The 14,089-nt window shown below is 37.6% G+C and overlaps 1 protein-coding gene across 11 annotated transcripts in view; it reads right to left on the bottom strand.

Annotated features, from left to right (window-relative positions):
- The window catches only part of cngb1a (cyclic nucleotide gated channel subunit beta 1a), a 32,782-nt gene extending 26,599 nt beyond the window's left edge, over window positions 1-6,183 (bottom strand). For 5 of the 11 annotated variants that reach the window (XM_073853360.1, XM_073853363.1, XM_073853367.1 and 2 more), the window contains exons 1-10: window positions 6,014-6,182; window positions 4,054-4,138; window positions 3,915-3,948; window positions 3,757-3,802; window positions 3,554-3,650; window positions 3,041-3,066; window positions 2,909-2,923; window positions 2,361-2,463; window positions 1,281-1,316; window positions 1-25 (exon numbers count right to left, since the gene is read on the bottom strand). In XM_073853360.1, coding sequence (XP_073709461.1) covers window positions 1-25; window positions 1,281-1,316; window positions 2,361-2,463; window positions 2,909-2,923; window positions 3,041-3,066; window positions 3,554-3,650; window positions 3,757-3,802; window positions 3,915-3,948; window positions 4,054-4,137 — 466 coding nt within the window. In that variant the 5' untranslated portion in view covers window position 4,138; window positions 6,014-6,182. Of the gene's footprint in view, window positions 26-1,280; window positions 1,317-2,360; window positions 2,464-2,908; window positions 2,924-3,040; window positions 3,067-3,553; window positions 3,651-3,756; window positions 3,803-3,914; window positions 3,949-4,053; window positions 4,139-6,013 lie in introns of all 11 variants that reach the window. The other 6 variants (XM_073853362.1, XM_073853370.1, XM_073853364.1 and 3 more) reach the window with 5 other exon arrangements.
- Window positions 6,184-14,089: the final 7,906 nt, after the last annotated feature.

The following is a 14,089-nucleotide window of genomic DNA, read 5'->3' as shown; positions in this document are numbered from 1 at the left end:
CATGCAGGTCTTTCACCTCATACACCTGTAAAGAGAAGGAAACTTATTATATATTATATTAATATATAATAGCCATATGCTAATATAAAAAGAGACTATTACTAGTGTTCCTGTAGCTCTATTGGTAGAACATTGCATATGCAGCAAGGTTTTGGGTTCGCAGGCACCTACAGTATAAACTATAGTTTGAAAGCATTGTAGTACAGGTCACTTTGGATATAGCATTTGCAAATCCGATAAATGTATTTGATGTTTAAAATGCATTGAGGCTTGATTTCTATTCCCCGGTCTACTTTGGAATTCCCATTCCATATCCACTGGCTCTTTTTAGAGTCTCATCCCATTTGATTCTCATTGAGTTTCAGATGCTGACCAGCATTTGCTGTTATAAAAATGTGCTTTACTGACCACTACACTCACCTAAAGGATTATTAGGAACACCTGTTCAATTTCGTAATAATGCGATGGTGTAATGGTGTGGGGGATGTTTTCTTGGCACACTTTAGGTCCCTTAGTGCCAATTGGGCATCGTTTAAATGCCACGGCCTACCTGAGCATTGTTTCTGACCATGTCCATCCCTTTATGACCACCATGTACACATCCTCTGATGGCTACTTCCAGCAGGATAATGCACCATGTCACAAAGCTCCAATCATTTTAAATTGGTTTCTTGAACATGACAATGAGTTCACTGTACTAAAATGGCCCCCACAGTCACCAGATCTCAACCCAATAGAGCATCTTTGAGATGTGGTGGAACGGGAGCTTTGTGCCCTGGATGGGCATACCACAAATCTCCATCAACTGCAAGATGCTATCCTATCAATATGGGCCAACATTTCTAAAGAATGCTTTCAGCACCTTGTTGAATCAATGCCACGTAGAATTAAGGCAGTTCTGAAGGCGAAAGGGGGTCAAACACAGTATTAGTATGGTGTTCCTAATAATCCTTTAGGTACGTTTATAGTTTATCATCTATTCTTAAGAATTTACTGACAATTTACTTGGTTAAATTATTTTATTAATGACTTTCTGTGCATAAATGTCTTTGTATAGCCTACAGCCTATAGTTGTTCAAATATGGAAGTAGGTCGCCCCAGCTGAGTCTACATCCTTTAGTTTACACCTTTTCACCTAAGGATTGGATTAAAGCAGCATAGAAGTGTGTCTTCGGCAATCAGCTTGTGTTTACAAGTTTAACTGGTTGCAATGGCAGAAGGTGGGACATATATTGAGCATGACCCTGACAAAGCCTGCTGAAAAAAAACACTGTACTTACAGGTGGATCCACTTTAACTGCTGGAGCAGCTGCAGTCTAAATGAAAATGCAATTAAACTCTCACAGGGCCATCAATGAAACAGGTGCCTATAAAACTATAATGCTGTGCTGGGACACTAACTCCATTAACTCTTGTGTTAGGTGTCCTGAGGGACATACCTGCTATGTGCAAGAACTTTTAAATCTTATTTTCACATTTTGCAGAGCTATTGCATTTTATATGAAGTGACATTGAGATTGATTTAACTTTTATATAAACTTAATCCAGTATATATTTTAGATGTATAGTATTCTTGATTTGTAAACTCATATCTAAATATTTGGATATATTGTTCATAATTCTTTACAAAATATGTATTCGCCACAAGACTGAGGTCCAAAACAACAACACTGGCGTAGCTTGATGACGCTGCTAGTGAGCGTGGAATGACGGGAGTTGCTGGCCGTTTCTCAATCCGAAGGCTGCGGCCTCCGGAGGTCGCATATCTAGGCTGCATACGTCATAAAGACTGTCTTATTTCAGAATATTAACAATTATAAAGTTGACCATCGTTGTCAGTTAATCGTAAATTGTTGTAATATGCTTATGAATTGCGAATGTAATGCTCAGTTAACTTAAATTAACCAGGCTTGATGACGTATGCAGCCTACGGAGGCTACAGCCTTTTGATTGGGAAACGCGAATCATCATGGATAATGTAAGGGAATAAAGTTTTATAACTGTTATGTTATAATGTAAGCCAACAGAGTGGCTTGATGCAAACATATCTGCGCAGATCTATATGCGTATGACATCAAAGTATCGCAAGAGCTGCTTTCGCTATACTTTGATGTCATACGCTGATGGATCTGCGCAGGGCTGCATGCGCTAGTAGTACGTGTATGTTGTTGTTTCTCACAAGCTAATCTGTTGGATTGGATTTACATTTATTGTAAATTTAGATTCAAACCCAGGACCTTTTTTACTAAATGATTTATGCAAATATAGTGTTAATGAAGTAGAAAAGTAATGTGGACAAACACCAATAAATACTGCACAAATGTACGATTCATTTAGAGATGCTGTGTGTGTCCTTTTACCTCAGTAATCACCTCTGGCTCCGTGTGGCCCTTGTATTTTTCATCTGGCTGTGGAACCACTTTTCCCAGTCCCTGCACAATCCAGCCGATCATCCCAGTCGTGCTGGAAATATAGACACACTCCATCATTACTTTGGCTTGCTGCCATCAAGTCATGGAAAAAGCTGCTTTGCACTAAGCCAACACTAGGGGGCAGCATGGGACAGTAAAACGTCTGCGCTATAGGCCTACTATCTACTGTAGCACAAGCAGTTTACTCCACTTTTAGTTTTATTATAACCTTTTAAAGCACCCATGTCATTCTATATTTCACTTTGTCATTTATGCATTAATTTCATGTTCTTTGAAAGCCACTGTCGATATTGCAACGCTGAACTTTATGCCTGCTCTTAAAACTGTAGGACATAATGCAATTGAAAGTATTTTGCTTTTGCTCCGAGTGGTTGATATGGAGATACAGCTTCAAGCAGTGAAGCATGTTGCGTGTGTAGCATGCTGAGACGTGCAGGTCTATTAGTTCGCTTGAGCTACAGTATGAGCGCACTTACTCTTCTGATGGGTTACTGCCATCCATGATGATACAGCAATAGAAAATGTGTACTGCTCATAAATATTCAATAACCACAAATACAGCAAATCCCCCCCATCCCAAATATACCAAAAATGAATCCAAATTATACCTGCTGCTTGCTGCATTGTCCTCTTGCTGTTAAGAAATGATGTAAAAAGAAACATGGGTTAACAGTAATGCATATACATGTACAGTACACAATGAAGGGGGGAGGATGTACAGGGCAAAACCTCTTAAAAGTTTGACCAAGCCAAAATGTACGTTACAATATCCATCACTAGTTACCATTTGAAAGTAATGTATTAAGTATGTTAAAGGTGGGGTGCATGATCTCTGAAAGCCAATGTTGACATTTGAAATCACCTAAACAAACACGCCCGTACCCCAATAGAATCTGGACCTTCTTTTGATAGACCCGCCCACACATACGCAAACCAGGCAACGATGTTGGTTAGTAGACACGCCCCTTACTGCTGATTGGCTACAATTGTGTTTTGGTACTTGGCCGACACCCTTTTCCAAAGTGTTTTTTTTAAATCATGCACCCCGCCTTTAATAACTCAACAAGCTTTTAATAATAATTCCTGAATAAACTTCCACATGATGTTCCTCATAAAAGTACCTTAGCTTCAGTGTTAACCAGTTTAGAGGTGTTTACAGGCTGAGGGAGGGCAGTGCTGAACCCATGAGAAAGCCAACTTAAAACTCCACTCTGAGCGCTAGAGAAAGAAAGAAAGAGAGAGAGAGAGAGAGATTGAGAGAGAGGTAATGAGGTCTGTCAGGACCTTGAACACACATACAGTGCACCCAGCAAGCACATTTTACCTGTTCTCCTCTGAGACCTCCTCCGTGGGCTTGGCTAGGTCAGGTTCTGTAGAACATGAAAAATAAATGAGCAATGTTATCACGTCGGTTTTTCTTTGATGGGGTGTTTGTGTCATTGGTGACGGCTGAAGTCTAATGTGATTGAATGGACATTTTACCTTTAACTTGCTGTTTTTTGCCTACATCTGTGTCCTGAAAAGGGATAGTAAAGAAAAATGTGTTTCTGCACTGTCAAACATGACTCTTGATGTACTTATGATTCAGTTTAACATCAATTGAACACAAACACACACTCACTGTTGCGCTCGGATTTGCCTCATCTCCCAGTTTCCCCGGAGGTGCTGGCGGCTGGGGAACAACTTTTACCACCCAGCTAAACATGCTGTTGAAACACGAGGTTAACACAGTCAGGGTCAACGACAAATCTGGATGAGTTTAAATCTCATCCAAGCAGTTCCTTTTCAGTCGGTCACTACGACAACGCGTTGTGACCGACGTATTGGGAACGCACAATACGTCGGTCGCGTCGTGACGTCTCCGTTCCATTCCTTCAGGGAACGAGGGTTACATACGTAACCGAGACGTTCCCTTTCAGTCGGTCACTACGACGTCAGTGACATTCCTTCAGGGAACAAGCATTACCTAAAATGTTTCTCATCTCACCATATCCACAGGTACAGAGTCATCATATTCAATAAATCCGTGAGGTAGCATTTAAAAACATTTAAAAATAGATGCATTTGTTTAAAGCAAAGCATTGATTTACTGGGCTACAGGTAAAGCAGCTCTTTACGCCTTCTAACATCTCATAATCGGTCCTCATTTATGTCCAAGAGACTCAAAAATAATCTTTTAATCCTTTCATTTTTCATATTTAAAAGAGTTTTTGTGCTGCTGCGCATCCATGTATGTGATAAGCAAACCCGCATTGTCGTCCCTTTAGCGCATACTTCTAGCGCACTCATTAAATAACAAAAACAATATTGCGCCATAGACTTTAGACCAGGTTTTAGTTGGTCAATGGCATAGTCTATTTTAGTTGCCTCAAAATAACAACGCACCAACAATGTGCCTGAACACACCTCGGTTTCAGATCAGAACGCCCATGGGTGCAACATTGGGTGCAAATGCATTTGCTATTTCAACAATGTGGCGCTAAACGTGAAAATGATCATTGTGCTGCGTTGAAACTATCAAAAGACACTTGCATCATTCTTTCTTTTTCTTGATTAATGTATATTTAATGTAGAATCACCACCAACACATAAAATAGTTTTTCCAAAATGTTTTCCAACAGGAACATATGTGCTCCGGTAATCACTGATAAATGCAACTGACCCTAATCTTTCTAGGCTTGGAAATCTGTACACTTTGTAAGCTGTAGCTGTCTGTCTACACTGTTATACATTCCCCTCGAGAGAAGAGAGAGATATAGACCTTGTCTGTGTATGTGTTTGTGTGATTGCTTTGTGTTCATCCTGATGGTTTCTCTTTCACTCGAAACCCTCACTAAACTAAAAAAATACACATTCGCTGAAACCAAGTCTGTGTTAATGGAAGCACAGGTCCACCCAAGCGTACATACCAAGATTTCAGAAGTATACCTCCTAGGAACAGATGGTAGAGATGGTAGTACTGATTAACTGCTAGTCAAAACAGCTGTCAGGAGGTTTATACAGGTGAACACTTGAGGATTTGTGAGGATGAATGAGCTGGGACCGGCTTCAACTCAAGCAGTAAACCAAAGAAAATGCTCAAATATATTCTGGGTAAACTGTTTAGTAGATGCACGCAGTGGAAATTCAATTGACCCTGGTTCTGGAAAAATGATTGTAATGATGATGAAAAAAACTATTTCAATAATAAACATGCTTTAGTCGAGAGCGTTCCAGTTACTAAAGGAGCACTAAAATAAAGTTATTTTTAGGCAAATAAGACTTTATATAACCTATACACTGTCAGACAAATGGTCAAAAATGGTCCCTGGCTGTCACTAGAGTCCATATTATTACATCAAAGGTACATATTTGTAACAAATGTATACATATCTGTACTGTATCTGAATGGTAAATATTAAATGGTGCTGTTCCAGTCACCTTTTTGACCATTTTTACTGACAGTGTATATTGCTTTAAAAGATAAGTCAATTAGAAAGACAATTTGTTACTTAAAATAGGCCAATCAAATGGACATTGGCATCAGCGTATCAAACTAGCAGCCTTTTGTTTGTTAAATGTTGCTATATATCAAGATTTACCTGTAGCATTCAGCAGAAGACAGTCATGCCAGAGAGCGGCTGCAGGGCTCAAGGACGGACAGACAGGTGGGTAAGTGGAGGGATTATTCATGAGAAAGCACAGCTAACCGGATTAAACTCTCTCTGTCAGGGAGAGGAAGAACCTGGACCTCATTAGCCATTGAATCCCTTTTGAAGTTCACTCCACAAAGGACAACAGAATAAGAGGCCAGGACAAACAGAATAAGAGTCCAAAAAAAAGAAACACATCAAATTTCTGTGTTCAGGATTATTTGGGCGGGGCTAAACAGTGGCTCCTTGATGCACTGGAGCCACCGAGCATGCCTTAACACAATCGCAAGTATTTTAAACTTTTTTATGCAGACAATTACAAGCAAAAACATGTAAAACATGATGTAAAGTAAGATAAAAATCTCAACAACAAAGCACAGCTTTTAGGAAATAGTAAATAAAACACAAATAAAATAATAAACAAATAGATAAAATAAAATTATTACAAAAAGATTAAATAACTTTCTTCCACTTTTTAATGTTTCTCTAATTAAAGATTTACAGTAAATCCACAATTCTTTTGGAAAAAAACATTGGCTTTTTTCATATATTTACAATTTTCCCATTACAAACAAATTATTCAATAGAATTCTACCATTAGTGTACCAAAAATTATATAATTTTTACAGAACTGAGATATCAGAACAATAACTTTAAGCCGCTCATACATACCTACCGAGCCCCTAAGGTGACATTGGAGTAAAAAAATCTAAAGTTTAGTTTCATGTGGTCACGTGAAACTTTCATGTGCTCACGCAAAACTTTTATGTGCAGATAAATTTTTTTTAATGTAGTTTTGCTTGCTCACGTGAAACTTTCGTGCGCACATGTGAAACTATTGCGCGTGCATGTGCAACATCGTGATAGTTTCACGTGCGATAGTTTCACGGGCGATAATTTCATGTGAGCGCTCGATAGTTGCACGTGCGCGTGGGATAGTTTCACGTGCGCGCCCGAAAGTTTCACATGGGCACGTGAAACTAAACATTAGATTTTTTTACTCCAATGTCACCTTAGGGGCTCGGTACATACCAGACCAAAAAGCATTACAGTAAAAAAAAGTGAAAGTACAACTATTGTGATCAATATTAAATCTATATCTCAAAATTAGGTAAATATCATTAAACATATTAAAGTTTATACCCCGGGGCTGTTGAATGATTTATTCTGATTGGCTGAGAAATGTTGCATGGGTGTTGATTATTTTTTCTGTAAACCACACACCTAACTTGTCAAATGTCTTAAAAATAGGAACCAGAGTAATGTTTGTGGTATAAGAGGAATATTTAACTCCAGTCCTTTTAATTATTCGAAAAGAATGCACACCAACGGTGTAACGGCACGACGCATTACCATCTTGGGTGTGCATTATTCAATTATCGTCAATTATTCCTTATGTAGTTCATTGGCTTTAGGAATAGGAAAAGAAAAATACAGACGCTAACAGCGATCTTAAAAAATGGTATTTGAAAGTTGAGAGAGATGGCTGCTTTCCCGCAAGTGGGCGTGGTTTCGGCGCCGACAGTGGACACGCCCCCAGCGTTTGACAGCAGAGAATCCTGCCTGTTTTTGATAAATTATTTATTTATTTGGTGTTTTTTAATCCTTTAAATTTGGCTGGGTGGTTAATAACACATTTTCTTTGGTGTAACAAACTCAGAACACATTTAATATCAGACTTTACATTTTTTAAAGTAGGCTGTTTTAATTTATTTTCTTTGCCCTGAGGGCGCATCTCGCATCACTCTATAAGATGAATTCCTTATAGCAACAATAATTTCACTAAGTTTATGAGTTTGAATATTTAAACTTTCAGGTGAGTTAGCAAGCATCATTAATTACGATGGCTCCGCATTTCTCCCGAAATTCATTTTATGAATATAAATATGAATGTGATAATGTCATTTATCTGGTCTTCAGGGGCTCGTCTCAAGCTGGCTGTGATATTATAATCAATTCCAGTGGGTCTGCTGTTGCCCTTCAGACAGTGTGACTATCTCAGTCTGGTGCCACTGCCTTCCAGTTTGCCATCTGCCACATATTCATCAGTGAGATAAGAGTCTCTCTGCTTGAGCGCCTCAGATGAGTCTCTTTCCCCTTTCGTATGCCTCTCTCGAGGCTGCTTCATTCCTCGTTCACATATGTCAACCACGCTGACACTTATTACAGACATCACATCAACACCCTGAGCATTGGCAAGTTCAACATACACACGAACACTAAAAACTACAATGAATAGCCAATACTGACAACAAGAAATATTTTTTCATATTAAAAAGCTATAAACAAATGACAGAAAATATCATTTAAATTACAGATTACACTCTAAAAAATGCTGTGTTGCTTCAACCTATAAAATGTCTATATTTGACCCAACCATGGGCATTTTTTAAATTGTAGATATTAGTATAGACCAATGTTTCTCAAACTTTTTCTGCCATTACCCATTTTGGGGGTAGGGACGAGTTCCAAGCCCCACCTGTCCCCAATCACCCCAACAAAATGGTAATCAATAGGCTTTATTGTTGAAATCTATTTCAGAACATTATATTTTAAAACACAACAGCATTAAACACTTTCAATAGAGAAAATAAACGTGTAAATGTATTATCACTTTGCATGAAATAAGACTTTGTTTAAAAGTAAATAAGAATACATGTACAGTAGATGCAAAAAGCATTCATCTAATACATGCATAAAAATATATTTGACAAGTTTTAACAATAATATGCTTGGATTGTGATTAAAATAAAATTTAAAACCGAACAATTACAGCATTACTGTCATGGTCCTGCCTTCATGTCATAGTTTTTGCTCTTTGTGGCAGGATCATGACAGGCCCATGTTTTGTGTGGTAGCACATGGCCTTTATTTGGGGTGTGTGCTTCCTGTGTGTCTCCTGAGCCCGCCCCATTGTCTCCACATTAATCCCCTTGTTATTGGCTGTTTCTCAATATGTGTCCTTCAGCGATCTTGCGTCATTGTGTTCTCGCTCTACGTCATCGTTAACCATAAACACAGTTCAACGCAAGTACAGAGGACGCATGAAAATACCAAGATGTGTCCTGGATATCGAGGATACATCGAGTGCAGACTTGCGCTCTGAGATTGCTTTACGCCCCAGAAGTCATTGCGGCAAAACAATGGCGGAGGTCAGATGACCAACTGGAAGATCGCACACATCTCAATTCTCACAAGTGCGTTCTGTGTTCTCGCGACCTTCTGAGTTGATTCTTCCAAGGTCGCCTGACAAGACCGATCTCCACGAGAACGCAAGTCCGTTCTTTGCATTTTGGAATTGAGAAACAGCCATTGTTTCATCATTTTCACCTGTTTCCCTCTTGATTTGCGCCTTTATTTTATGCCCTTGTGCTTGCTGTCCTGTGCCAGTTTGTTGTTAATTTGTGCCAGAGAAACTTTGTGCTTTGTAATCGCCTGCCTGTCTACGTGTTCAGTGTCAAGTTTAGTTTATAGTCAAGTTTGTTCTAGTCTGTGTTCAATTTATTTTCAAGCCTGCTTTAGTTGCGTTTTTGCCCCCTCGTGGGTGGTTTGGTTTCTGTTTAATAAAGAGCTTTGTTCTGTTAAACCTGCATCTGAGTTCTGTCTTTCTGCCACAAATTATGACACATAACATTTGTATCTGTTCATCTGTATGTATGTAATGGCCAAACAGAGGCGTTTGAATGAGTCATTGGTGCACATGCGGGTCACATGCATTCCTTTCAGAGGTGGAAAAAGTAATAAAATATTGTACTCAAGTAAAAGTAAAGTTACTTTAATAATATTTTACTTAAGTAAAAGTAAAGTTACTTTTCTAAAATCTACTCAAGTAAAAGTAAAAAGTAAGTCATTTTAACTTTACTCAGAGTAAAAGTTACTTTTTTTTACAGCGGAAAGGTGGAGGATTCTAGTATAGTTCAAAAACGACAAGGGAATATACAACTCAAACTAATTGTTTTTAATTGTAGGAACATCTTTACAATTAAAGTGCAATAACAAAAAGTTAATAAAATAAAAAGCTTTTTTAAAGTAAGAAACATTTATGGAATTGTTTAATGATTTTACATGTGAGTTATGCACTTTTGAAGGTGGTCAGCAGCTACAATCACTATAGTAAGGTTGTAATTGATGTATTGCTGGTAACATACATTATTTTATTAAACTATATATAGTTTAAAATGATCATATAATGAGATGAGTGCCATGTCTATATACATTTGACACGTTTATTATATTCTTACTTCCCTGACCTGGGGACCTGATGACCTTTATTCTTCTCTCTCTCGCTCTCTCTCTCTCTCTCTCTCTCTCTCTTGCTCTCTCTCTCTCTCTCTTGCGCGCTCTCTCTCTTTCTCTCTCTCTGCAATGTCTAATGACCTGCGCATTCTCGAGGACGTTTTGAAGTTGTGTTTGACTTTACGCGAAGCTGCTAGACCTCGGAAGATAATGCGCGTGGTATTAAAAACGCGTTGTGCAATTTCGTACTTAAGAGCATGAATCCTACCTTTCATAGAAATGAAACACTCGCTTCGCGTCAGTGGAAAGTGTGCTTAAATATGACCAGGGGTTTCTTTCATAAAGATTTGAACTGAGGCGGGTCTGCATTAGCGCGCGCCTGTCTCGTCCGGCTCCATGGTTCTTTTTGCGCGTGTTCCCCCGAGCCCCGCCCATTTACATCCATTGCGCGTCTTTATCACCTTGCTTTATATAATATTTTTTTACTCAGTAACGGATATGATTTAAAATGTAGCGAAGTACAATACTTTAAATAAAACATACTTAAGTAAAAGTAAAAGTACAGATTTTAAAAACTACTCAAAAAAGTAAAAATACACAAAAAAACTACTCAATTACAATAACGTGAGTAAATGTAATTCGTTACTTTCCACCTCTGATTCCTTTTATGGATCACAGATCAACTACAGTCTGTCATGCCACTAAAAAAATGGTTACAAAACAACAATTTTCCCATAATAATTAGCTAATAAAACCACTAATAAAATTGTTACAAACCAATTTTCATAAATGCACTCTAAAATGGCTGGGTTATTTTTGACCCATAATGGGTAAATATTGGACAGAACACACTGCTGGGTTAAAATTGATTCAATGCTGGGTTGTTTTAACCCAACTGCTGGGTTGTTTTATCCAACTGCTTAGTTATTATGTAACCGATGGTTGCATAACAACAACCCAGCATGGGGTCATTTTTAACCCAACATGTGTTTTGTCCAATATTTACCCATTATCAAAAATAAACCAGCCATTTTTAGAGTGTGCATAACTACCTAGTTAACTACCTTCAATAGTGTGTCAAAATCAATGCAGAATGCGAGATCTCACAGGAATTTGTACGTATGAATATGTCTGAAGAGAATTGTACCAAAACAAACAATTGTTAGAAAAAAACACACCTCTAATCTCAATGTCACAGGGGCAAAAGCAAATCGTACAAAAACGTACAAATGTGGACATACGAATTAATACGAAATAGCCACCTTGTAAAATACATACGAATTGCCATGAGATTGTGTTAATAGGTACTAAATCGATGTGTTCATGACGATGTATCATCATATCGATATACTGTACTGTATATATTGTGTTGAAGCTAAGAATGAAAGGAAAACATTGGTAAGACACAGAATACAGATACGAAAATAAAAGTTAAGAAGTGACATAACTGCAAATGTAAGAGTTTACTAATGTTTAAATGTATAAAATGCATACATACTGAATTGTGCTTGTATACATTACTTTACAGCATGTTTTAGTATATGCTGTTGTACAAGCTATAACAATCCAGAATAAAACAAGGGACAGACTGGATCTACTTTATATGTTTTGTTCATTCTGAAGCTTTTCTTTATAGTGAAAACTTTGTAAAACCTTTGAACCAAGGCACTAAGGCCACAAAGATGTCTGACAGGTTTTGACTGACAGGGTGAACTGCAGCTCTTTCTATGGGCCGAGGGATTATGTGCTAGCTCGACTAACAGGGCAAGCTACTGAAATTCAAAGTCAGCAAAACAGAGGATGGATCAACTTCATGTACTGACAGCTCTGACACTCTTCTCAATATTGTCATCTGGAGTCCTTTGTAGAGTCCCATTGTACATCTATTATGTAAGAAAGAAATTCAGGTTTTTAAAAGTTTCAGGTTGGATTCGCTCAATTAAAAAATATCTATTTACACATAAAGAGTAGATGAGTTTTACACTGCACTACATGATGCTTACAGGAGGTCTGGAATCACTGCACACCCCCTCAATTCGAATACTGGTTATACAGACAAAATTGTAGACACCCACCTTCCCCACAAAGGTTATATTTATTTTACTATTTCAAATTTGAGCTTATATTATTTATAATAACAAGTCAATCTAGCCTATACAATTCTGTAGTCTATAAGCTATTGTATCTGCGCATACAGTACTGTAAAAAGTAAAAGTTGGATCTACTTAAAAAAAATACAGTTGGTAACACATAAAAAAATGAAGCTTTCACTGTAAGCCTGGATAAGTTGAGTTTACTTAAAAAATGAAGGTAACTCGTTGCCTTTAAAAACTTTAAGTGAAGTTCACTTAAACATATAAGTTGTTCTAACAACAATTTTAAGTTGAATAGACTTAACGTTTTACAGTTATTTCTTCCAATATTCCTGAACTCTTAACCCGGATTAGTTGACATTACTAGAAATTTGTGAGGAAACCCGTTGCATATAACTTTAGTTTTTATCACTTTATATTACTTTTGATTTTATAAATGGTATTATAACACAAAATTAATGACCTTTAAGTCAATCGTTGAATAAATGTGATTCTCCACAGAAACACCAACAAAACTGTGTTTTTGACATACAATGTCAGTACTGTGGAGAGAAATACAATAAAATGTTCTGGAAAATGTATGGAAACACTGATGACCTGAACGGTGACTTCACACAATTATAATTTACAACAAAACAACATCAATAATATAACAGCTTAAACCTGTATATGACATTTTATCAACAAATATTTGAGTAGTGAAAGTTCTTATCAGTTTTTATTCTGTTAAATCAACTAAACTTTTTAAGTTTGGCTTCAAAACAGAAAATATTAAGTGATGTTTACTTGATTGTTTAAGTAAAGACAATATCTGGGTTAACAGTGCTTTTATCTTTAACTTTCTCACTTTAAGTGAACAATTTTAGGTGAAAAAACTTTTCAAAAATCTCTTCAATTGGTAACACCTCAAAATGTAAGCTTTCTCAACTTCAAATATTTCACTTAAAAGTGAAAGTAGAATTTAGCAGTTTACACCAAAATTACTACACCAAAATTGCCAACATATAAACTTAATAATGCACAGCTAGGGCTAAACCATTATCCACGAGTGAACATGCTCAAGTTTTCCTAATGTCAACGTCATTCCAATCATAAGTATGATTAAAAAACGATGTTTACTGGCACAATTATATCAATAAATCAATACTTACTCAAAAGAGGGTTCAGCTGAACCGTTTCCCAGCAAGAAAATCTCGATTGACAGGTGTGCATCGTTTAACCGTTCAGTAAAGGTGCGTCCGAGGATCCGACATGAGTCCGTTCAGGATCCGCTGTTTGACAGTAGAATTTACCGCGCTGCCGGAGGCGGAGCTGATCCTCTGCGCAGCTCCAAAACTAATGTGACAGTCACGCGGGTTTGGCGACTTGAACGCAGATCCGCATAGGAGTCTCCTGCTGTGTGGGATGGGTACCGCCATGATCCTGCCACAGGACTATGAACAACTATGGCTATGTTTACACATGGTTATTTAGAAAAATGGGGACATTTACCTTCGTTTGCACCCTTCTTTATACATAAACCGATTCTTTCTAAAAACTCTGTGGATATTTTGAAAGCCTTCGTTTGCATACTTGCGTTTAAATTGAGACAAACGGATGTTTAGGCGGCAAACGTCACAGAGTATGCGCCAGAGCTCGCACCTACGTCAAAAGTGCAACCTATGTTTACATGTGACTGCTACTCTGAACGCTTCCA

This window comes from Misgurnus anguillicaudatus, chromosome 15, assembly GCF_027580225.2.
Source record: "Misgurnus anguillicaudatus chromosome 15, ASM2758022v2, whole genome shotgun sequence".
Classification (NCBI taxonomy): domain Eukaryota; kingdom Metazoa; phylum Chordata; class Actinopteri; order Cypriniformes; family Cobitidae; genus Misgurnus; species Misgurnus anguillicaudatus.
This window is presented reverse-complemented; position numbering and strand designations above follow the sequence as displayed.